This window comes from Enhydra lutris, unplaced genomic scaffold, assembly GCF_002288905.1.
Source record: "Enhydra lutris kenyoni isolate GAN:26980312 unplaced genomic scaffold, ASM228890v2 scaffoldscaffold27, whole genome shotgun sequence".
NCBI lineage: Eukaryota > Metazoa > Chordata > Mammalia > Carnivora > Mustelidae > Enhydra > Enhydra lutris.
This window is the reverse complement of record NW_019154111.1, coordinates 7,916,374-7,939,738: the sequence shown is the minus strand read 5'-3', so window position 1 is coordinate 7,939,738 and position 23,365 is coordinate 7,916,374. Positions and strand designations below refer to the sequence as shown.

Here is a 23,365-nt window from a genome sequence, read left to right as displayed (position 1 = left end):
TTTCCCAACCAACCTTTGACTCACACTCTATGATTTGGGACAAAGAGTATCTCTTCAAACCCTTTACTTCCACCACCACTTAGTAACAATACAGGAGAAACAGATAATCCCAGCTTATCATAGTCATTCGGTAACTACAAGCAAGAAATTGCACAAAGCACTTGTAGCTTTGGAACAGAAAGGGAGTATGACGTCAACGTCATGGATAGATGTGGCTGAGGATGGGTGACAAGTAGTTCTAGTTCTTCTATTAGATCTGTGACCGGGACAAAAACCCAACTTTGGGCTTATTCACCTACTTTTTGCGTATAATAGAGACTGATAAAAGCTGAGGAATGCATGCTACCGGAACGAAATAAACTTTTCTGGACTGCATAGCAGTTTTATAACAGCATTTTAGTTTTGCGAATAGTAAAGGTGAAAATAAGAAAACTGCAGATCAGTATTTCTCTTCAAATGCTCTTATTTATAAGCCCTAGGGTTTTATTTTTATTTTTTTATTTTTATTTTTTTTAAAGATTTTATTTATTTATTTGACAGAGAGAGAGATCACAAGTAGGCAGAGAGAGAGGGAAGGGGAAGCAGGCTCCCTGCTGAGCAGAGAGCCCGATGTGGGACTCGATCCCAGGACTCTGGGATCATGACCTGAGCTGAAGGCAGAGGCTTAACCCGCTGAGCCACCCAGGCACCCAAGCCCTAGGGTTTTTAAATTCCCCAGCCGCCCCCCCCCCAAATTCTATTTGGTCGATTAATTTCGATTGCTCTTGTATACCTACTTCCTTCAACGATGAAGGGATGTTATGGAAGGAGGTGCCATGACTACACTTAGAGCAGACATCCACCTAACGCACTCAGTTGCCCTCAGGGATGGATCAAATGCAACATACATTCTTTACAGTGTCCGACTCTTTCTTTTCAAATGTGCCCTAAACATTTGGGCCAATGTTAATGTTCTTTCCCAACTTATTTGGGTTACCCCTAATAACATAATGATTTTACCCTTTAAGGGGATTTTCCTAATTATATACTCATTACTTTAAATTGATTGGTTCAAAAATAATTTTAGAAATGTGTTTTTGAAGGCAGCTCTTCCTGGTGGGGAAACTGCCTGAGCGTCTGAAGGCTGTATCAGAACTAAATTAGCAATGTGTTAAGCACAAAGGAGTACTGCTTTTTGCCACAAAACAAGTATTTGGTTTTTTAAAGAATTCACGCTAATGACTTGAGTCATCTTTCACTTGGATAGGCCACTTGGGTAGAAATAGTTACAACTGACAGGGTATATTTCCTGACATGTTTAAGGTATAGAAGCTAATTTTTTAAAGTTTACATACCCTAAATATAATAAGGACCTTAAGTCAAACGATGTTGGTAAAAATTAGCTAGAAAACTCAAATAACGTGTGCAGTGTATGCCATGTCTTCGAGTTCAGGCCATTGTGTGGGAGAGCACTACGTGCATTCTGCTCCATATTGGCTATCATGGCATAATCCTTGCGGAGAGACATTGTTGACAGTTATTACCTATTCACAAGTTACAATTCATATACAGTTAAGGATAGGGTATTCTCTCCTCCTCTGCAATTCCTAGAGTCGTTCTAATTCAATGTAGCCTAGAAAATGACCCACATCCATCTGACTTGCAACACCCTTCCCTCCAAACGACAGTAAAAACTTGCCTTTAACATCCAGACTAATATTTCAACCATTTAAGTAGTCCTCTGTATGATGAGCTTTTGGAAAGCAAACTACTGACTATAAATCAAGAGCTTCACCGGAAAAGAGGATGTTAAAAACCTGTTTGGAGAAACCACTTCAAGATCAACAAAACAAATTGTGGGCAGGTGCCACTCACACAGCAAGCCATATACAACATGGCGGCTAGCGCTCATTGGCCAATAGCAAGAAGCTCCCCCTACCTTATCGCCTCACAAATTATGCCTCGTAACTTATAAAATCAGAGCACAAATCTGGACTAAGATAGTAGATTAAACCTACATATTTAAATTCATTTCTTCCTAAAGGCCTACTGAAATTAGAATTAAAAAACAAAACAAAACAGGGAGATAGTGAGAAGAGACAGCAGAACAAAACTGGCAACCTAGAAAGTAGATGGGTTGAGTGAACTCAGCTGCTCTGGGAAGCCACAAGCTGAGATTGGGGAAACTGAGACCTAAAGCAATTTACACCACAGAATCTTCAAGGACACGGAAACTGACAGTGCCTTGTGTCCCTAGAATGAAAGATAAAATGTGCAGAGTGATGCTAAAATAAAGACAACGGAGAAAGCCGTTGCATACGTTAGCTCCCTAGATTTGTTTCCCAACCCACACAATGGTGCAACCACATGTCCCCTAAGTGGGCAGGTATCTGGAGACTTGATCCCTGGAAAGGAAACTCAAAACAGGGATTAAGAGAATAGAAGCATAATGAATACAGAGACTACCAATACAGCTGTGGCCGTCAGACCCTTACCTTCTAGGCCAGCCATCATATGACTCTCCATGAAACTGACCAGCCCAGAAGAAAAGGTCTAAGGACCTTGACAGTAGGGATTCTCCAACACAGAACCCATCCAGATCTTCCAACAGTACAGTTCAAAGTTGGCAAGACTTCATGCTTCCAAAACTTCCTATCAGCTTTTTATAGTCTTATTCATGAGCAGATAATAGGAGAAGTCTCTGATATGGAAGATAGAGATCAAAGCAAATAGATAAAACCAACTCTACAAACATAAAACTACAAATATAAACAATAACATTCAAATAAAACTTCCTAGAAAGAGGAGCAAAAGACAGAGACGGAAAATTGGAAAAAAAGAAAAGCAGAGAAAGTCCAGAGGGTCTGATATTTGAATAATGGGATTTCTAGACAGGGAGAAGAAGGAAAATAGCAAGAAATTCACTAGGGAAATAAGAAAATTTCCTGGAACTGAAAGACATGAGTCACTAGATCTTAAAAATCTGCATGCCCATTGTGTGCAGCACAATGAATTAAAATTGAGCCATACCAAAGAACTCCATTGTGAAATTCCAGAACAGGGAAGACAATTTTTATAAACTTTCAGAGAGGGAGAAAAAAAGATTACACATAAGGAACCAGAACGGCTTTGGGCTTTTTAACAGCAATACCGATAGGAAGAAGCCAATAGACTAATGCCTGTGAAGTTCTGAAGGGAAAAATATCTACAACTTAGAATCCTGTATCCACTAAACTATCAACTGAGAGTATTTCTGTGTATGCAAATTACTAAAATATTTATCTCCCACACACCTTTCTTTTCTCAAGAAGTTAGTGAAGGATGTCACTCCCCCCAAAACTGGAGACCAAAAAAAAAAAAAAAAAAGAGGGAGGAAATATATAAAGGGAAGTTGGGGGGGGGGGGGGGGGGGGGGGGGAGACCCAAGAAAGGAGCGAGGCAAAAGTAGCAGCAGGAATGATGACCCAGGAGAGACATACCGAAGGCTGTCAATACTAAGATTCCCACTACTCTTATGTCAAGACTGCCTGTCAGGTTCTTTTTGGTACTTATCTGATTTTGACCAAAACTAGTGGCATTTCTGTTCCATCCACCATGCCCCAGAGGGTGAATAAATCAGCCTAAGTTAAACGCCCCAATCCCATGGGTTATGCTTCGGCACTCCAGAGGACTGGAGAGAAGCAAGGGGGGTGTTCTGAGCTGAGACACAGAAAACAAGACAGCAGACTGCTTCTTCAGACTCTGTCTCTGCCAGACACCCAGGACTGGACTCACATACCAGCCCTGCCATGTGCACTGACTGTGGTGGACCCTGATTTCCAGGATTCACTTGGGACCTTGTGCACTGTCCCAGAACTGGCTTTTATGAATTATCAGGGAAGCTAAAACCAAACTATGACCCAGAGAAGGTTTTGTTGATCTTCTCCTAAACGCCTTGATCTAACGACAGTACTGCCCTTTCCTTGCGTGGCTAGGTTGTGGTTTACAGCTCAGCTTTTCCAGTCCAAACAATGGTTCAGGGAGACATAGTTTAAGTGGCAAGACTCTCAAGAAAAGAACGGTGAACACAGAATCGAGATAATAGTTGTTTGTGCATGGTGAGAAGAGGAAAGGGAGTGTAAGTGGAGAGGGGCAGGGAGGGAGTCCTTAAGATAGTGCAGGTTCTACGTTTAACTTGGGTGGTAGGCAACAGGTGTTTATTGTTTTATGATTATTCTTTAAATGACATTTATGTTTTATATGATTCATTGAACATACATACAATCACAGCACAGACTGCGAGGTCGAATTTCTCTTCTTTTACAGAAACAAGCAACATTTTTATTGATATATCCATATCTCAGGAATATCCAAGCCCCCTTCCCCACAAGCCTTGATTACAATTCACTGCTACCTGAATATTATCTGTGTGTTGACCCATCACTTTGTAGTACAATGTGAAAATTCAGGAGACCGAAGCCAAGTTCACAGGGCAAAAAGAATCTGCAGTTCCTAGTCCTCTACCACACGAACATTTCAATTAAAACAAAAAAACAAAAAAACAAAAAAACTCAATTTACTATTCATGGGGTAACGTCTATTTGCAGTGACATTTGAGACTAGCCTGTTTATGTTTTTCAGTAACTGTGCTGAAATTGGTTTTGGTGCATTTTGAAGTAAAAAGTATAGGCAAGAAAAAGAAATCAATCTGAAAGCGCAGAATGCATGATTTAGAAGATCAACTTGATTCATTCGACAATGATTCCGTTACTGGATGTGGCTGAAAAGGTGCAAACTCCAGCTTTGGACTTGGGAATGTAATCCAAGCCAGGAAATGCAAACTATGCAGATCTTAGAAATCTGGTAGGGAAGCTTCGTTCCGGCCCCCACCCTCTTCCCATCAGTGCTGTGACCATCTTCCCACTGTTAGGTACTCCCTAGAATGGGGTGGCCATAGAAGATCTGCCTGTGGGATGTCTCCGTCAGAGACATTATGGTCTCCCGATCTCTTCCCCAGCACAGCACTCACACATAGCACTGCTACGTGCATGCCACACCGGCTAGTCCCTCCAGGCCTCCCAAGCCAACCAACATCTCAGCACACCAACAGCTCATCTGCTCCTGTCTGGCACATGAGGCTTCTCGGCTGGGAAGGCTGGGTCTACATAACACGATAGCACAGGGAGGTATCTTCTACCCAAAGCCGCAGGAAGAGGAACTCTTGAGGACAAGGTGGGCTGATCTTCAAGATGGTCAAGACAGACAAGAAGATGAATTCCTTTTCTCATTTCTTCTTCTGTACCATTTTTCCTAGTGTTGAACATGAAAACCAATGGAAACATCTGATGACTGCTGTCACAAAATGTCTCAAAGTCACATACAACAAAATGGAAAAACAAAAACAAGAAAACCCAAGGGTCATCATCAAGTTTTCTGTTTTATTTAAGATTTTAGTTTTAATTCTGAAGAAAGAGGTACATTTCCTTGTTTTTAGTTTTAGCGTCAGGTTATAACCAGGTTTCTGTTTTCTTTTCTCCTGTCTTTTCAATACTGCACAAACGTCCAGAAACTACAGGGTTAAGTAAAAGCTGCAGGCAAGGAGGTCAGAGATTTGCTCCTGATGGTGATCAGATGGCCCCAGAGCAGTGCTATCTCAGAGATAACGCCCTAGTCAGGCGAATTTAAGGTAAAAGAAAAAAAGATTCTGACAGAGGAGAAAGACTGAAGAAATCACTTATATTTCAGCTCTTATGTTATGCATAGGTATTAAATCTGTGAACACTTTTCTTCTTTAAAACATTTCAATTTACTTTAAATCTAAAGCCCAAAATTTTTTTCTCCTTTAAAAAAAAAATCACTTCTCCCCTCCTCGTAAACTCTTTAGTGATAGGCCCGTTACTACTACACATCGATTTGTCTTTCTATCAACTTCCAATAAATCCTTTTGCTTAATGACACAATCAAGTCCTCTCCATCAACTTTGCCGAAAGAATTAAAAATTGAGTTAAATTAAAAGCATTTTCCCCTGCAATAGTGATAAGCTGAATACAAGATGGATGCCAGGACCACTGCTTTCCCCCATGCACTTAGCAATCTCACTTCAATTAACCTGGTTTTCAAACTTTTGCAGTTGATAATGCATTTACTTGACCTTTCCTAAAGATTAATCGTCATTTTCTGCTAAGCAGATTATGTCATTATTATGCGCAACAGACAGACAGTAATTTTCTAAGTATTGAGACTGCCCTTTTTTTTCCCCCTCCTTAAAAAAGGCATTTTTAGGAAACATTCAACAGTGTCACTCAAATGCTGGATCAACAGAAACTTTTACGATTAAAAAAAAAAAAAGAAGATGGTAATGACCCTGTGATCGCATTGCATCTGGGGGCGGGGAGAAAAAAAACTGATCAGGAACTGGATTCTTCAGAACGTAAGAGATGAGAAGGGAGCGGTAGGTGGGCTGAGGGGGAGAAAACAGGGTGGGACAAATCCTGCATTTTCTAATGGTTTCTCCTCTTTCCCTAATGGCGGTCCAGTGTTGAACTCTGTAGTAAATCTGTGGGGGTTTTGCTGGGGGGTCTGAAGGCTGTCTGAAAGCCTGGGGGTGGGGAGTGGAAGCTGGAAGGATTTGAAGGAGGTGGGTAGGGATTCCAACTGGCTCTGTGCAGAGGGATCTGTGTGCTGAAGGGGGCGCTGTGGTGGGTCTGTGACGGAGCAGCACTGGGGCCATCCATCTCTGTGAGGGCCTGAAGGGATTTTAGCCAGTGTGGAGGATTGTCATCTTGAAGAGAGTCTAAACTGTTTCCTGAAGTTGCTGGAATACCTGAGGAGAGAAAAGAAAACAAGAGGGGAAAATGGTGAGTCTGGGCAGAAAGAACCAAAAAGCCATCCAAGAGAGAATTTTTGAGGTATGATTAGTTTACCCAAAAAGAAACAGAAAAATTACAGTCTTCAACTCCTTCCAAATAAGACCTTTTTAATCTCACGTTCTTTTTGATCCTCCACCCCCCAAGGACGATTCATTGTGACAGAAACCCGTGCCCCCTCTTCCACTACAGACACCATCCCCCACTGTCCCCAAGTCCCCAGAGTTGTACGCCATCATTTCCCAATTGCGCTTCTCCTTCTCTGACAAGAGAGCCTTATAATAGAGAGCTTTATTTTAAAGAGTGGAGTATGTTCCTTTAAAAGGATAAATTAGATACTTTTGTACTTTGATACCTGAAAAATACACACACGTTATCAGACGTAAGCACCTCCTTGCACCCAAAGAACCAACCTAGGTGCCAAGTGCCTTATACAACGAGGCCGACAGAGTTAACCAAGACTGCAAGACCCCGGACCACGAAACCGGCCACACCACATTTGTGGCTTGGTGAGAAGAAGCTAGTGTCGAAGAGACCTGTTTTGTTTTGTTTTTTTTTTTATCTCATCGGTGCTAAAAACCTAACGGATGGCAGTCAGTGGAGCTGAAGGAGTGAGAAAGTTACCTGTGATGATGGCTGGGTCTGTCCAGCTGCCAGGGCTGTCCCAACTCAGGCTGTCGGTGGTGGCAGGGTTGGACGTTGGTGCACTGTGGTTGGCGTTGGAGGGGGAGGAGGAATTGGGCAGTCCACCAAAGTTGATGTTAATGTTGGGTAGAAGTGCCCTTAGCCCGTCCTGCCATTCCTTCATATTTAAACTCTCTACAGAACTGCTGTTGTCTGGGAGATTTACCAACAAAAAAATGAAAGATAAAAAAAAAAAATAAAAAGCTGACGTTAGAAACATATGTTGTTCTTTAGTGGTTAAGCGGGAGAAGAATTATTCTTTCTTTACTGAGCACTTAAGATGGGTTGTCCTAGCAAGATAAACGTGGTTAGGATTTTGCTCGTGAGCTGGGAGCCCCTGAAATCAGCGAGGAAAGACTTGCTCAAGGATCGGGAGAGGAAGCGTCTTGTCCTTCCTTACAGACACTTCACCATCTTGTGCTTGTAAATCAATAATCCGGTTTAAAGACTCCATGCTCCGGAGCACAGCTGAGTTCCAGCTACATTATGAAGTTTGAGTCAGTGAGGCGTTTAGCCGGCTGAGCTGATTTACGCTATCAAGCCTGCGAAGTTCAATATAGGAGCTCATTTCTGAGCCCGTTAAATGGAAGAAAAGTCATTTTATGAAGAGTAAACATAAGCCAACAGAAAAGGACAAATAATTAAGTTCTTCCTGATGATAAAACTGGTAATGCATTTCAGAGGAGAAAGGCAGGAACGAATAGGCTTTTGAATTTGAAAAGAGTGTATTTCCGTAGTCATCAAGGCCGAGCAGGCAGGGGCTGAGCTACCTTTCAGATGGGATCTTTTCCAGCACAGTCTACCTACTCTGTTCCAACAGTTCTACTGAGCATTTAAAACTCCAGTCCTGGAGTGCTTACAGCTAGTTCACTGGCTCTATTTATGAACAGTGTCATACACGACAAGACACTATCAATGTAAAAAGGCTCTTTATAAATTGTGGCTAAACTAACTGGATCTACCGCCATCCAGAATCCACAAACTCTGATTGGCTGGAGGGGAAAGGGTGAAGCAGGGCTACCAGAGTAGTTGTTTTATGGGAAATAGGAATGTAGATCAAACTATCACTGAGGTTTTTGAGAAGAGCATAGAGAATTGATTAGCAATCAGCACTGATGATGATGCGATGACGACGACGATGATGATGATACTCTATCAGGCAGTCTATGCTATTTGGTGAATTCAGAATTTTCTAATTCTGCTTTGCACCAATTACTGTTCTATGCCAAACGGTATCATGTTTCAGTAAGTGAAGCATTTAACCCTACTGACCTGATTTATAAAAAGAAAAAACAAGCTACAATCAAACCCAACAAAAGTCATCCCTGAATTACTAAGATGAAGAAGAGGCCATCTATGCCATACAGACAAGGCGAGATAAGGGAAAATAAATTCTTCAAACCCACTTTCCTTTCACAGTCAGTGCAGTTTCCTAAGGCTCCTCCTTCTGTCTGCATCCTGCTTTACATGTGCATTGAGTTGTACAATTCGCAAGGCCCTCTCATAGTCAATTATTTCATTTGACCCTCACGTTGTGAGGTAGGCAGAGCAGAGAGAATCCTCTCCATTTAACAGATAAAGAAACACACTCCAGAATAATTTGCTCAAGGTCACATCATTGGTATAGCAAGGACTTGAACCCAGACCTTATCTGAGTTGTTTTTTTAATACCACCAAGCTCTCTCTCTCAATCTACATGGTACAGACTATTAGCTGACTTTTTAACGGGCCAAATATTTAAGGGAAAACCCAGGAGCCTATAAGATCCATGACTAAAAGGAAGCAAAAAAGAAACACGGCAACATGACAGTATACCCACGGGCCATGATTAGCAGGATAGAGAAATATTTTGGGTGAAGGAACAAACTGGACTCGGCAGTCAAGTCAGGGGTTGGGGGGCTGGTTTCTGATCAACAATGCAATCATCCGACTGCATGAGACACTAACAAGATCACACTACAAAGTTCTAAAATACCCTCTATTACAGGAAGGTTTGGTGGTTATGCACGTTTGAACCTTTAAAGTGGTCAAAGTGTCGGACCAAATAACTTAAAATGGTTTTCCATCAGCCAGAGACTGAACTCTAAACAAGGAAAGCTTCTCAGCAAGGAAATAAAATCCCCCGATATAAAAAGATGATGTATAACTACAAGGGAAAATTCTGAGGAAGATCGATGCCATCGAACTAAGTAGCCAAAGTCAGTAAGAAGCCTATGCAGATGATTTGAGCCCCTCTTTTCCATGGAATCAAGAAGAAAATACCCCATAACTTAGTAATACAATTTTCTCCCTACTTTTGCTTTATATTTAGTGAGAACTGGAACTAAGGAACCCCTAATTTTGCATTAACAGAATAATATTTGCATTTGTATAAAAGTTTATTTGAAAATTAGTATTGCAATGAAGTCAAAAGACACTTGTGCACAGGGAGGGGATATACAGGAACTCTGCAATTTCCACTCAGTTTTGCTATAAACTTAAAACACTCTAAAAATCAAAAATTTTTTAAATGTTTCTCTGATTTTAGACTAATGAAATCAAGTCAAGAGTACGGCTGACTCTTAAACAACACAGATTTGAGCTGCATGGGTCAACTTACAGGCACATTTTTTTTTTCCCGATTAATATAGAACAGTCCTGCTAATGTATTTTCTCTTCCTTATGATTTTCTTAGTAGCATTTTCTTTTCTTTAGCTTAACTTTTTGTAAGAATACATATACAAAATATGTGTTAGTTGACTGTTTAAGTTATTGGTAAGGCATCCCGGACAACGGTAGGCTATTAGTAGTTAAGGTTTTGGGGAGTCAAAAGTTATATGTGGGTTTTTGCTGGGCAGGGGGGGTTGGTGTCCCTAACCCCAAATTGTTTAAGGGTCAACCCTATGTTGGCCAAATAAACTCACATATGGCACATGATACAGAAACAGTGAGAAATTCAGATCATTCCACGTGAACTACGATTATAAGATACCTTGAGAAATAAATTAGCTAGGTTATAATTCTTACAATCTTGCTAAAAAACAAAGTCATGTACCTAGACATCTTGGGACCCTGACAGAATGGATGACTGGTTTGCAGTGAAACTGCAAGTGGCATAGGGAAGTGGGACTGACATCTTTAGCTCTTGGAATGGGACCACTAATTCCAAGTAGCTTAGAACAAGAAGAGAAATGTTCTTCAGCTTCCTCCACTGTTGCTATGCCAAGCGCTGGCACAAAGGAAGGGCAAATGAAGGGAAATTAACTAAAGCTACCTTCATCAAAATAGCTCTCTCAGTCGGGCCATACTTGCAATCACCTTCTTTACCTCCCCTTCCCCCACTGCCTCTGACTCAAATTTGTTCTGGCAACAAGGGCTTCTGGTAATCCGATCCTTGTAATACACAACAGCATGGGTTATTAACCTCAACACTACCGACATTTTGGACTACATAATCCTTTGCTCTGGAGGGGTTGTTCTATGCATTACAGGATGTCTGGTAGCATCTCTGGCCTCCACCCACCAGATGCCAGGAGCTCACACACCCCAGTTCTGACAATCAAAAATGTCTCCAGACATTGCCAAGTGACTCCTGAGGGAGCCAATATAATCTCTCGCTGAGAACCACTAACACAAAGGAAGTCCGTTTTTTTGTATCTAGGGCTCTGAAAAATCCCACTCGAATACATATTTCCCCTTAAGATAGTACCAGAACTTTGATCATTGGACTTAACTTGATGCAACTTCATTTCCCTTTCTTTTTTTTAAGATTTTTTTTTTTTAATTTATTTGACAGATCACGAGTAGGCAGAGAGGCAGGCAGAGAGAGAGAGGAGGAGGAGGCAGGCTCCCTGCTGAGCAGAGAGCCTGATGTGGGACTCGATCCCAGGACCCTGAGATCATGACTTGAGCTGAAGGCAGAGGCTTTAACCACTGAGCCACCCAGGCGCCCCCATTTCCCTTTCTTGATACAGGTCTTCATACTGGGGTGCAATTCAGAATGTACAAGTCAGTAGGCCTAATGGAAAAAATACTGGGCTGAAAATTGCAGATGGACTGTATAAGTTAGCTCTACACTGGTAATTATTACAATCTAAGGTATCTAAGTAAGTCTCTCAATATCCCAGGGCCCTATTTCATAAGTAGGAGTAATATCTGACTTAGTCTCTTGTAGGGATAAAAGGAGAGAAGAGAAAAGCAATCTGGAGTCCATTTATTATTTGATAAGCACCTAACAATTTTTTTTTTATCAGTATTCAATACTGAATAGACAGTAAACTTTCCAAAAGGCCAAGGCAGAGGACCCCTCACTTGCCAGAAACTGGCTCCGTACAGTCTTCTCCTAGGGAATGTAGGGGTAACACTCAGCATCTTCACAGAGGGACTATGTAGTTGATCTAAATAATAAGCCTTGTTACCACCAAAATATTGCAAAGACAAATAAGATATGGGAAATCTCCTTAAACTTTCCACAAGCAAAGCACAATGAAAATCAAGTTACCAAACATATTTTATGTTAGACATGATACTATTTCAATTTTTAAAGTATTTAATTATTTGTAGCATAATATATTCAGGAAGAGCTGAGTATTTTTTCCTTAAGATTTTATTTATTTATTTGACAGAGAGAGAGAAGGAAAGAGAGGACAAGCAGGGGGAGGGGCAGAGGGAAAAACAGACTCCTCACTGAGCAAGGAGCCCGATTTGGGGCTTAATCCCAGGATCCTGGGATCATGACATGAGCTGAAAGCAGTGGCTTAACTGACTGAGCCACCCAGGCATCCCAGAACTGTATATTTTTATAGGATTGCAAATCATGTTTAAATGTTTTATAATGCTAAAAAAACCAATTTTAATTTATAATTTTCAGATATCTACAACAAAATACTATTTTCGGGTCTAAATAATTTGAGGACAGGAAAGCAGGCCAAGTTGTTTGTAGTAGCTTTATTTTTCAGTGTAGAATTCAAAGACATGAAATTTAAAATACCTTCAAGGTGCCAGATATCACATTCATATTTGCCGCTGGGTAAGAATCATCAGTACACTTTCAGTTTCCCTGGATCAGAACACCACAGGGAAGAAATTATGTCTAAAATTCGGCCAGCTTGCCGATTACTTAATAGCCCGTCTATAACACGTTGGTCACAGCACAGGAAGCAAGTTGACAAATCTGTTTTTCAGCAACAACAAAAATTTTTAAATGTATGTGTAAAAACTGCCAAAATCAAAGTCAAAGCAACTATTTACTGAAGGCGTACGGTGTACAAAGGGAACAACTTCAACTCTGTCTTCTGTTCTCAAGGAGTTTAAAATTTGGGCGGTAAGACAAAGTAAATATAGGAAAAGTTCATCAATTAAAGTCTGAATGAGCAACAGAGGAAATGCCACTGGCTTGCATGTGATTGATAAATGAAAAGTTTAGCAAAGTTTAGTAAAAAGAGATACCAGGGAGGCACACATGTGGAAATGTCTGGGAATGGGGGGTAAAAGGACAGGAGCAATCATTCATTCACAGAGTGGTTTTACTTACTCCACAGACACCCTGAGCCTCAAACACCCACAACACTAGGTTAGTCCAACTACTAAGTAGGATGTATAGAGGAAGACATGTTTTCTAAGCCATGGCTCGCTCCACAGTTGACCCTGACACAACATGGGCTTGAACTGCACAGGTTCGTTTACGTGTGGATTTTTTCCAGTACAGCACTATGAAATGTATTTCAGTTATTTGTATTAAATATATCTTCTCTTTTCTTGAACTCCTGCATTGTTTAAGGGTCAACTGCATTAGAAGATAAAATTAAGCTGTACTCTGACATCAGATTTTTGACAGAAAATCCTAAAGCAGGAGCAGATGAATGGCTTACACAAGAACACACAGCATTACAGCAGCTAAGTGGGTTTCTCTCCTTTCTGTTCCTCAGATTAACTGCGATGTGTTCATCATTATGAAATGCAAAAACTTTGCTACTGATAGCAAAATTGTGGGAAAACCTGCTCTTTATAAGTTGTCACTGGTGACAAGCTAATGAGTTTTTCCAGTCTGCATAAAAGCTTCACCTGAAAGAGTGATTTGCAAATTGGTTTCAGACTGCAAAACCATCTCAGGAACCCCTGGGGGTGAAGCTGTGGGGACAAGGCACTGGGACAGCATAGCCTCCTCCCATCCTGCTCTCATCTATGCCACACATTACGGTGCCATGGAAAACAGTACCTGCTGCTCAGTGTGAAGACAGAAGATTTGTGTGTAATGACAACACCGTGAGGTAAATCACACATAAGGGGAACCTGAAAACAAAAGTCCATTCCAAGTATTTGTTTCCTCTAATACAATCTGTACCATCCAGTCAGGGTTTTCTGTCTCCTCCTGGATGCCCTCCTCTACCTTCTTTTTGGCACCATCTCTGCAAGGTCTTTTAGCGACAAACACATATGCCTTATTAACTAAACTGACTAGATACAGCCAAATTCATAAACCACCAATTACTCTACTTTCGTGTTTGCTAGGTAGGACGGGCCCACATATTCAGCTGTAGGCCATTCCATTCTTATCTGCAGAGGGCTCTTGAGTTTCAAGTTCAATTTCTATCAGTGCTCAAACCCTTCCCAACTGGGCAGTAGTCCCAGATATGTCTAGAAGAGTTTATTCTGCTCCTCAGTTTCTAAGCCTTGTCTAATGGTTACTCCTCAAAGTTTCAGTTGGCAACCTGATCTTGTTTTCCAAAAGCTTTTATCTTCCTTGCCTTTACTCCTGTCCTTGATAGTTCAAAGTCAAAGGCTCCCTCCAGTGGCTAGGTTACTTAGTGAAACAAATCTTTCTTGGTATAAGCTGCTGTGCATTTGAAATTTAGTTCCCATTATGGTTACTCCTTGCCAGTTAAGACTCTCAAATATTTGTGCATTTTTAGGACACACAGTCATCCTGTCTCAGGCTGTACCCCTTTCTACAGCATCTCCCCTACCCCATCTCATGCTGTTATATATACGATTTCCTGTCAGTTTTGGATGGAGTGCATTTCCAACAGCACAGGATTTTAAGAAACCCTGAACTTTCTCCAAACTTCAACAACATATCTCTAAGCAACTCAAATATAAATGAATTATGTTTGTCCTTAGATGTTAAACCAAACTTTAAAGAGCATACAAAATTTCTCCAGAAATTTTGAACCAGAACTCAAAAGCAAGCTTTACTGTATTGGCATGCTGTACTTTTTAGGTTAGCCTCAGAAATAATTTCAATTTATAAACTAAAATTTGCTGGAAAAATGACTGTCTTGTGAACAAATTCCTTCAGGTTTATTAAAAAAATGTTATTCTGCTTAAAACAAAAAGAAATGACACTCAAATTTCTAAGATTATGCTTATTATAAATCAAGACAGGCCAGTACTACAGAGCAGATTTACTGGGGCACAAAATGTTTAGGACTTAATAGATCTGAAAATAGAAATTAAACTAAGTGAAAAACCCTAAGAACCCAAGTGAAAAAAAAAATAGTTGTGAGAAGAACTTGAAAAAAAGTAATAATAAAAAGCCACCAAAATTTGTCATTACTAATAGAAGGCTGAACTGACATAAACAGGAAAAGAGAGGCCGTGAGGGTCAGCTAAATATGGCCTGGGCTTCTTGGACTCTGCCTTTACTTCGTGCTTTTTTCCCCCCTCTCTAGAATGCTTTCCTGATTTCTTCTAGTTAATTTTTATTCAATCTTCCAAAAGTTGAAGTCTTTTCTTTTCCACTCAGATCATTCTAGAACAGTACTTGTGGCCCGAGCCATACCACTGGGCAGTAAACTGTTATGACCCCACTACGTTTGCTGCTCACCCTTACTCACATCTCTCAAACTCTACTGCAAGGCCTGTGAGGGTGTATCTTGTGCCTCAAGATATCTGCTGAATCAAAGATCCAGCTTGAGAAGACCTGAAACATCACTTTCCCCTAAAAAGCCTGTTTAATTCATATTTGTATAATGCTATGAGTCAAATCATTCTTTCCAAAGACACAAAAATCTTTCTGGAAGCAGGAATCAGCTAAGTTTGAGGGGTGCCAATAGGCTTGTCTGCATGCAAACAGAGGGAAAAGAGCCACTATAATGATAATGTTTTCAATAGTGTTTGAGATGCGTGTACACTTTTTAAAATCCAATGCACCAAAATTAAATAAGGAATGCTTGAGTGATACTAAATGTTCTTCTGGTATGAACAAAGTCCTGTGGGCATAAAGAAGAAAATGAACTGTTCTGCCATTCTGCATGCAGTTTATTTAAGTGGTAACTCGAGAAGCTGATATTGAAGAGGACATGGGCATTCCACACAGAACAGAGAGTAGCAGAGGCAGCTGATCTAAAATATAGTAGATGTATTTCAAAATATAGTTTTTGTTTTTGCATAATATGTACCTTTTTCTTCTAGAATGTTCCTACAAGTCTGTTTTAGGGGAGAATCAGATCATCCAATGAGAACCAGAAAAACATCCAGATAGCTGTCTTATGAAGGATCTAAGGAAGCAGAATCTGTTTTTTAAAAATGGAAAAATACTTATGGAAAGATGTCTATATATAAAGCTATATAGACTGTGAGGAAAAAGTACACTTAAAAGTTAATGCGAAAGGTAAGTACATCTCAGAAGCATTACAGACTTGAATAGATGGAACCTGAACCAGAATACAGAAGCAACAGAAATAAAGAACAGGAGGGGCAAAAATCAAATATAAGAAATCTATAAAATCCGAAATTGGAAGTGCAAAGGAAAGCATTCAAGTGAACACAAAACTGAGCACTATGAACAAAGCACTGTGAGGCGATCCAAAGACAATTGGGGGGGGGGGGCGCTTATTATCCACGGGAGCATATAGAAGTCACCAGAATATGGTTTCACCAAGACAAACAACAAAAGTACACAGACATGGGGGTTGTCAACCACCCTAGATCTGAGGTCTGAATCTGCTAAAAGATAAACCTAGCAAAAGTAACTTCCTGACAATCTCTCTTCCCCAAGGTGGAAACAAGAAGGGAAACTTTTATCCTGGACTTCTGACCAAAAAGGAACTGTTTGGCTGTTGCGAACATAACAGAAGCCTAAGCGTTTGTGGCATAATTTTAGGATTTACAGAAGCAAGAAATGGGAATGACTTAGACTGGAGCCCTTGAATGGCAGGTATCCTGGCTATTTCTGCAATTACCACAGTGCATTTCAAATACTTGTTTATGTGTTAGTTTTTGTCTACTAGACTATGAGCTCCTCCAGGAAAAGGGACCTTGATTTAATCCTCTTCATGTATCGTGAACAGTTCCCAAACCTGGACCTCAACAGATATTTAATGTTTCCTAAACAAACAGCCCTGAACATCTGTTTCCAGATTTTTGGAGAAAAACAGCTTTCCAAAAAAGGTGTAAAAAAAAAAAAAAAAACCATCACCATCATCAACAAAAACAACAACAACAACAACAACAACAACAAAACTATGGTTCAGGGTGGTCCCACAGTTATAGGAGACAGTGATTCACAGACCACAGAAGATGCTAAACTATGACTTTCTAATTATGCAAGAATAAATAATTCTAACAAAGAAAAGAAACTGGGGAGAAATCTAAAGAAAGAACATTTAGAAAAGATGGATGGAGGTTAAAAAAAACCCACAAACCTACCTGTAAGAGTGTCATAATCCTTGAGGACTAAAATCAGAACACATAATGATCTGAAGCTTGTGGACAATGTTGAAGGCAAGAAAAAGTTAAGTCTGGAATAGGAGAAAATTAAGAAAAGCCACTGTGCAGCCTGGTGTCCTAATGCTAAGCCCCAAGAGAAGGCAGGCCTATGCAGCTCCATCTTCATTTGACTTCCATCTTCTTTATAAAAAGAGCATGATCCTCAAACCAGAATGGACAGAGGAAGCAATGTGGAGAAGAGAGCTGTCAGTAAAGATGCAAAGACAGTAAAAGAACATCCACTCAATTTAAATGAGTTTTAAATCTTTAGGTGCAAAATGAACTCTATTCCAGGGAATTAATCCTTACAGATGTGATCACAAAACCACTTTTAAGATAAGTGCTGGAAAAGGAGAAAATGGCAGACTCTAGAAGCTACATGCTTGTAATTAGTTCTTGGGAAAATCTGAAATGGATTAGGAGCTAGATGATTTCTTCAGAAATGAGTGACAGGCTTAGCAAGGACTGCTGGCTCTATTGCTTGCATCTGGGGCATTTTTCATGGAAAATAATATGCAGCGTTTTGTCTAGAACCTTAGCTCCCTTCCATCTGAATTACACAGAAAGCTAAATTTAATTTTGAAGTGGAACAGGTAGGCATCAAGGAAGCTTCTCTTGACAATTGTTATCCACTGGAAACGTCCTCTTTCTTTACACCATGGTCCTTTTCTTTCTTCTTCTGCTGCCTGCCCAAACTCAAGACTTTGAAACCAGCTACTTGCCCATCCCACTGACACATAAACTCCATAAAACAAACGGAAAAGAGTGATCAGTAAGAGCCAAAATATGTTTCTACAAAGAAGCAGTCATATCAAAATAATTTATTCTGTGGATGGGCTTTCTGGGATATCCTAAGTATACTATATCTTCAATTGAGCAGGTTCTGGTAAGTCTTCTGATGATAATCTTTTGGGATAGGATGTAAAGTGTAGCATTGGGTAACAGCAATGTTTAGATGAATTTTTACGGAACTTAAGGTACTATGTATCAGCTTAAAAGTTTCTGTGATACTATTCCATTTACAACTGCACCAAAACCAGTAAGAGATCTAGGAATAAACCTAACCAAAGGGTGAAAAATCTATACTCTGAAAACTATGAAACACTAATGAAAAGAAACTGAAGATGAAATAAAGAAATGCAAAGATATTCCATGTTCATAGACTAGAAGAACAAATATTGTTAAAATGTCTACATTACCCAAAGCAATCTACATATTTAATATGATCCCTATCAAAATACCAACAGCATTTTTCTCAGAGCTAGAACAAACACTCTTAAAATTTGTCTGGAACCACAGAAGACCCCAAATAGCCGAAGCAATCTTGAAAAAGGAGAGCAAAGCTGGAGGTGTCACAATTCTGACTTCAAGTTATAATTACAAAGCTATAGGAACCAAAAAGTATGGTACTGACACAAAAATGGACACACACATCAATAGAACAGAACAGAAAACCCAGGAATGAACCCAAAATTATATGGTTAATTAATCTTTGACAAAGCTGGAAAGAATAGCCAAAGGAAAAAAGACCATCTATTCAAATGGTGTTGGGAAAACTGGACAGCAACAAACAAAAGAATGAAACTGGGCCACATTCTTATACCAAACACAAAAATAAATTCAAAATGGATTAAAGACCTCTGAAACCTGAACCCATAAAAATCCTAGAAGAGAGCACAGGCAGTAACTTCTTTGATATCAGCCATAGCAACTTCCTTCTAGATATATCTCCTGAGGCAACGGAAACAAAAGCAAAAATAAACTATTGGGACTACATCAAAATAAAAAGCTTCTGCACAGCAAAGGAAGTAATCAACAAAACAAAAAGGCAATCTACAGAATGGGAGAAGATATTTGCAAGTAACAGACATTATGAAGGATTACTAACCAAAATTCATAAGGAACTTATAAAACTCAACAACCAAAAACCAAATAACCCAATTAAAAAATGGGCAGCAGACATGAACAGACATTTTTCCAAAGAAGACATACAGATGGCCAACAGAAATAAGAAGCTTAACATCACTCATCATCAGGGAAATGTGAATCAGATACCACTTCACACCTGTCAGAATGGCTAAAATAAAAAACACAAGAAGAAACAACAGGTGTTGTCGAAGAGGTGGAGAAAAAGGAACCTCCTGCACAGCTGGGGGAATGCAAACTGGTATAGCCACTGTGGAAAACAGTATCAAGTTTCCTCAAAAAGTTAAAAATAGAATTACCCTATGATCTAGCAGTCACACTGCTGAGTATTTACCCAAAGGATACATAGCGGCATTATCTACAACAGCCAAGATATGGAAGGAGCCTAAGTGTTCACTGAGTGACAAATGGGTAAAGAAGACGTGGTATAAATATAGAATGGAATATTACCCAGTCATAAAAAAAAAAAAGGAATAAAATCTTGCCATTTGCAAAGACATGGATGGAGCTAGAACGTTATGCTAAGTGAAATAAGTCAAAGACAAATACCATACGATTTCACTGATATGTGGAATTTAAGAAGCAAAACAAATGAGCAAAAGGAAAAAAGAAAGAGAGAGAGAGACAAAACAAGAAACAGACTCCTAACTATAGAGCACAAACTGATGGTCACCAGTAGAAGGGAGATGGGCTGGCGAGAGGAGTTAAATGGGTGATGGGGGCTAAGGAGTGCACTTGTGATGAGGACTGGGTGATGTATGGAAGTGATGAATCACTACATTGCACACCTGAAATGAATATCACACTCTATGTTAACTGGAATTTAAATAAAATTACAAAAATGAGTAAGTTTCTGTGATACTGCTTCCTTTTTCTTTGACTCCATAATTTTTATCAAGCTCAGCAAAACCTACAAAGTTAATTTAAATATGCAAATGGAAGCCAATTCTAGAGATGACAGAATCTGTAATTAAAATTACAGCTACTCAATTAAAAATCATTGAGCTCTTCACACAAATGTTATTAATAATATTACCAATAACATTTATCTATCTCTTTACAATCACATAGTTTGTCTTTTTCATAAGACAAACTTGTAAGATGGTGATACACAAACAGTATACCTTAACCTCATCAAATTGAAGCACGAAGAGGTATATATATTCAGATTTTTAAAAATGTATTAGGAAAGTGCAGTATGAAAGAAATCTAACCAGTAATATATGTGAAAAAGGGGTCTAGTGGTATTACTCAATAAGCTTATATCTAATATGACAAATGGGTAATGGAATTTGTAAAATGATAACATTAAGACCAGGTAAACAGATGTGCAATGTCTACACTAGCTATTGTAGGACAACAGGCAAACCTCAAGGGATACCACTCTGAGCCTCAGTCACCTACAAAATGGGGGTAATATCTACCCCACAGGATAGTTTTATAAAAGGACTCTGAAAACTGTAAAGGAATTTACAAATATACAGAATAAGAACGGTTTTAATGAAAAATAGATCTATTTTCTGACCACATCAGGATTATTAAAGTGTGAGCTTTATATTTTAAGAAAAGCATTCACTGTCCAATCAAAATACATGTAGAGGAGAACTAGACTAGGCATGTAGAGAGAACTAGGATCCATGCTAACCGTAGAATGGTTGGAAGACCTAAGGAAGCTTCATCAACCTCTAGAAGTTACTAGACAAGTGGTAACTGCCTTCACATATTTCACAAGAAGTATAAATGGGAAATAGCTTTTGGTTTCACCAAAAAACCCACAAACTTTAACAATTACTAGTTGCCCTTAAAAGACTTTCTGAATTGTGTGTCTGTGCCTGTTTTAGGGGAAGACGTACACACATTCACACACACGTACGTATATTCATTTATGTATTTACATATTTATTTATGGGTATCACAAATGAGAAACTAGAGGTTAAGAAGAGCATTATTGGGTGACATTCTAAAAATGGTGAGAGTGTTTTGGGGGGATGGTACTGAAGAAATAAGTAAATGTCAAGAGCTGAGGTTTCCAGAGTTCGGAGATAAAGACGACAGAAGAGAAGGTCTGATCGTGCAGTGGAGAGGGGTGTCAACGCTGAAAGCCGCAGGACAACCAAGAGGAAAGTTGTGACTCATGTTCTAAGGAATCTGAGTAAGTGGTTCCGAAGTCTAGATGCAACACAAAGCACACCCAGGTCTTGCAGCCTCCAGAAGTAATCAGATACCAATATCACTCTCTCAACCATCAGCTTTCATTGAACAAACATTTTCGGAATGTCTACTCTGTATCTTCTTTCCTAAAAGTGATGCTGTTCTGTTTGTTGTTTTGTCTTTAGTGGTTCACTAGAGGCTGGCCACTGTGAGCAAAGCCAGTGATAGCTTTTGACTGTTCAGTGCCAATAAAATGCTTTTATGGGGTATAAGTTCCTCTTCAAGCTTGTATTCATAACCAAAGTATTTTGCTACCTATCCAGCAAATCCCTGTATGGTTATGCGTCTACTGAAATTCCTAAGATTTCTGAAGTTCACAATTTTCTAAATTAAAAGATTTCCAAATTTTCTAAGTTATTAAAAAACACCAAACCCAGTTTTTTACTCCATTTAATTAAACAGCTTACTTTTATTTTGACAGTGAAGATCAGTCTCATCTTTTTCTGAAAGATGGCTCTTATCTTATGGATTTAAATCAAAGTCAGAAAAACTCCCCCAAAAGACTAAAATTATCCATGTTCTGAAATACGACTTTAATTGACAAATTCTTCATAACCCAGCTATGAGCTTCATTCTTAGAAAATACCATTTCAGACATTAAAACAATAATTTGCTTTATTTCTCAATTTCAGAAAAAAAATTTCAGGAAATGAAATAGTTTTCTCATTATCTTATACTAAAACTAAATCAAACAGACATGGGTATAATCATGGTGATGTATATGGTGGTAAACATTTCCAACCCAATAGACCAAGCAAGCACATATCTTTAGGAGTTCTTTCTCCTTGTACTAGTTACAAACCAAAAAGATACTTGTTAAAGTTTGGGATTCTTTTACAAGTAAATGTTTGATTTTCAAAACAAGCATGTATATTGTGAAATTTAGCTATTTTAGCTATATGAAATGTCTGATTAAAAAAAATAAGACTATTTGCTTGTTTCTTCCTCTATACTACTTATTCACATACTAGGGAAAATAAAAAAACTTTCCTGCTTCCAATTCTCAAACGATATCTCAATTTAAAAAGAATTAGACCTAATAAGAATGCATCCTTTCCAGACCTACAAAAGATAATACTCCTGTAGAGATTAGCATTTCAAAAAGAACCTTGATGAATTCAAAGACTTAAATGCTCACCACCAGTCCACTAAGGGGCCTTAGTTTAAAAATCACTTAAAATATACATTTATTTAAGTGTTCATCCTTAGCTATGATTTATTAAAGTTGGATTTGAAAAGGACTGCCAAAGATATTCTTGACAGAACCAAATCTTAATCAATGTTGGGCCCTACTGAGAAGGAAGGCAGGAAGGAAAGAAGGAAAGAACACCAGGTGAATGAATACATTCTCAAATTCAAATTAGAAACAACAATTCTTATTTCACCATATCCTGGAGCTTTATACCGAACTAGAATTAACATGTCAGTGGAAAAAAATTAATTCTATTAAAAATTATACATATTTCTAATACACTGAATTTTAGTCATATTGTCTATAAGTATTAAATAATTTTTAAAAGAGCTAAACTAAATATATCAGAAGTTAGGGAAAGGGGATACTACTAGCTTACAATGTCAAAAATCTTTATCAATTCAACATTTAACAGTTGCAGTGGTTGTTAATCTACTTCAAAAGTCAAAGTGTACTTACTGTTTAAATGTGCTGTTTTAAGAGAGAAGGAAAAAAAAAAAAAAAAGGTCACCTAAAACTAAATGCCAGTTTGGAAATAAGCTGAAAGATGGTATAGACTGGTGACTCGGGAGGTAACTGGGAAGTAAATGATCACAGAGCCTCAAATAAACACTCCACAGCCTGAGAGGGAGAGCTGCTTCTTTGAAAAGGGAAATCCAGGCCTGTCAGGGATGGTGTGGGGGAATCACACAGGGAGTGCACATTATCTAGCAGAGAACTCCTCTCTAGCTGTGAAAAGTTATACGGGGAAAGACGATTTTCTTCTTTATCCAAAGAAGGGAAAAAAAAAACAAACAGAGAAGTAAACACAAGGTATTAGGATAAGACTCATGGTGGTTAA

General features: G+C 39.0%; 1 protein-coding gene across 4 annotated transcripts in view; it reads right to left on the bottom strand.

Moving 5' to 3' along the window:
- Positions 1–5,382: 5,382 nt before the first annotated feature.
- Positions 5,383–23,365, bottom strand: part of LOC111152086 (CCR4-NOT transcription complex subunit 4) — a 140,021-nt gene continuing 122,038 nt past the window's right edge. For 2 of the 4 annotated variants that reach the window (XM_022510390.1, XM_022510391.1), the window contains exons 11-12: positions 7,449–7,661; positions 5,383–6,781 (exon numbers count right to left, since the gene is read on the bottom strand). In XM_022510390.1, the coding sequence (XP_022366098.1) occupies positions 6,480–6,781; positions 7,449–7,661 (515 nt within the window). In that variant the 3' untranslated portion in view covers positions 5,383–6,479. The remainder of the gene's footprint in view (positions 6,782–7,448; positions 7,662–23,365) is intronic. The other 2 variants (XM_022510392.1, XM_022510393.1) reach the window with 1 other exon arrangement.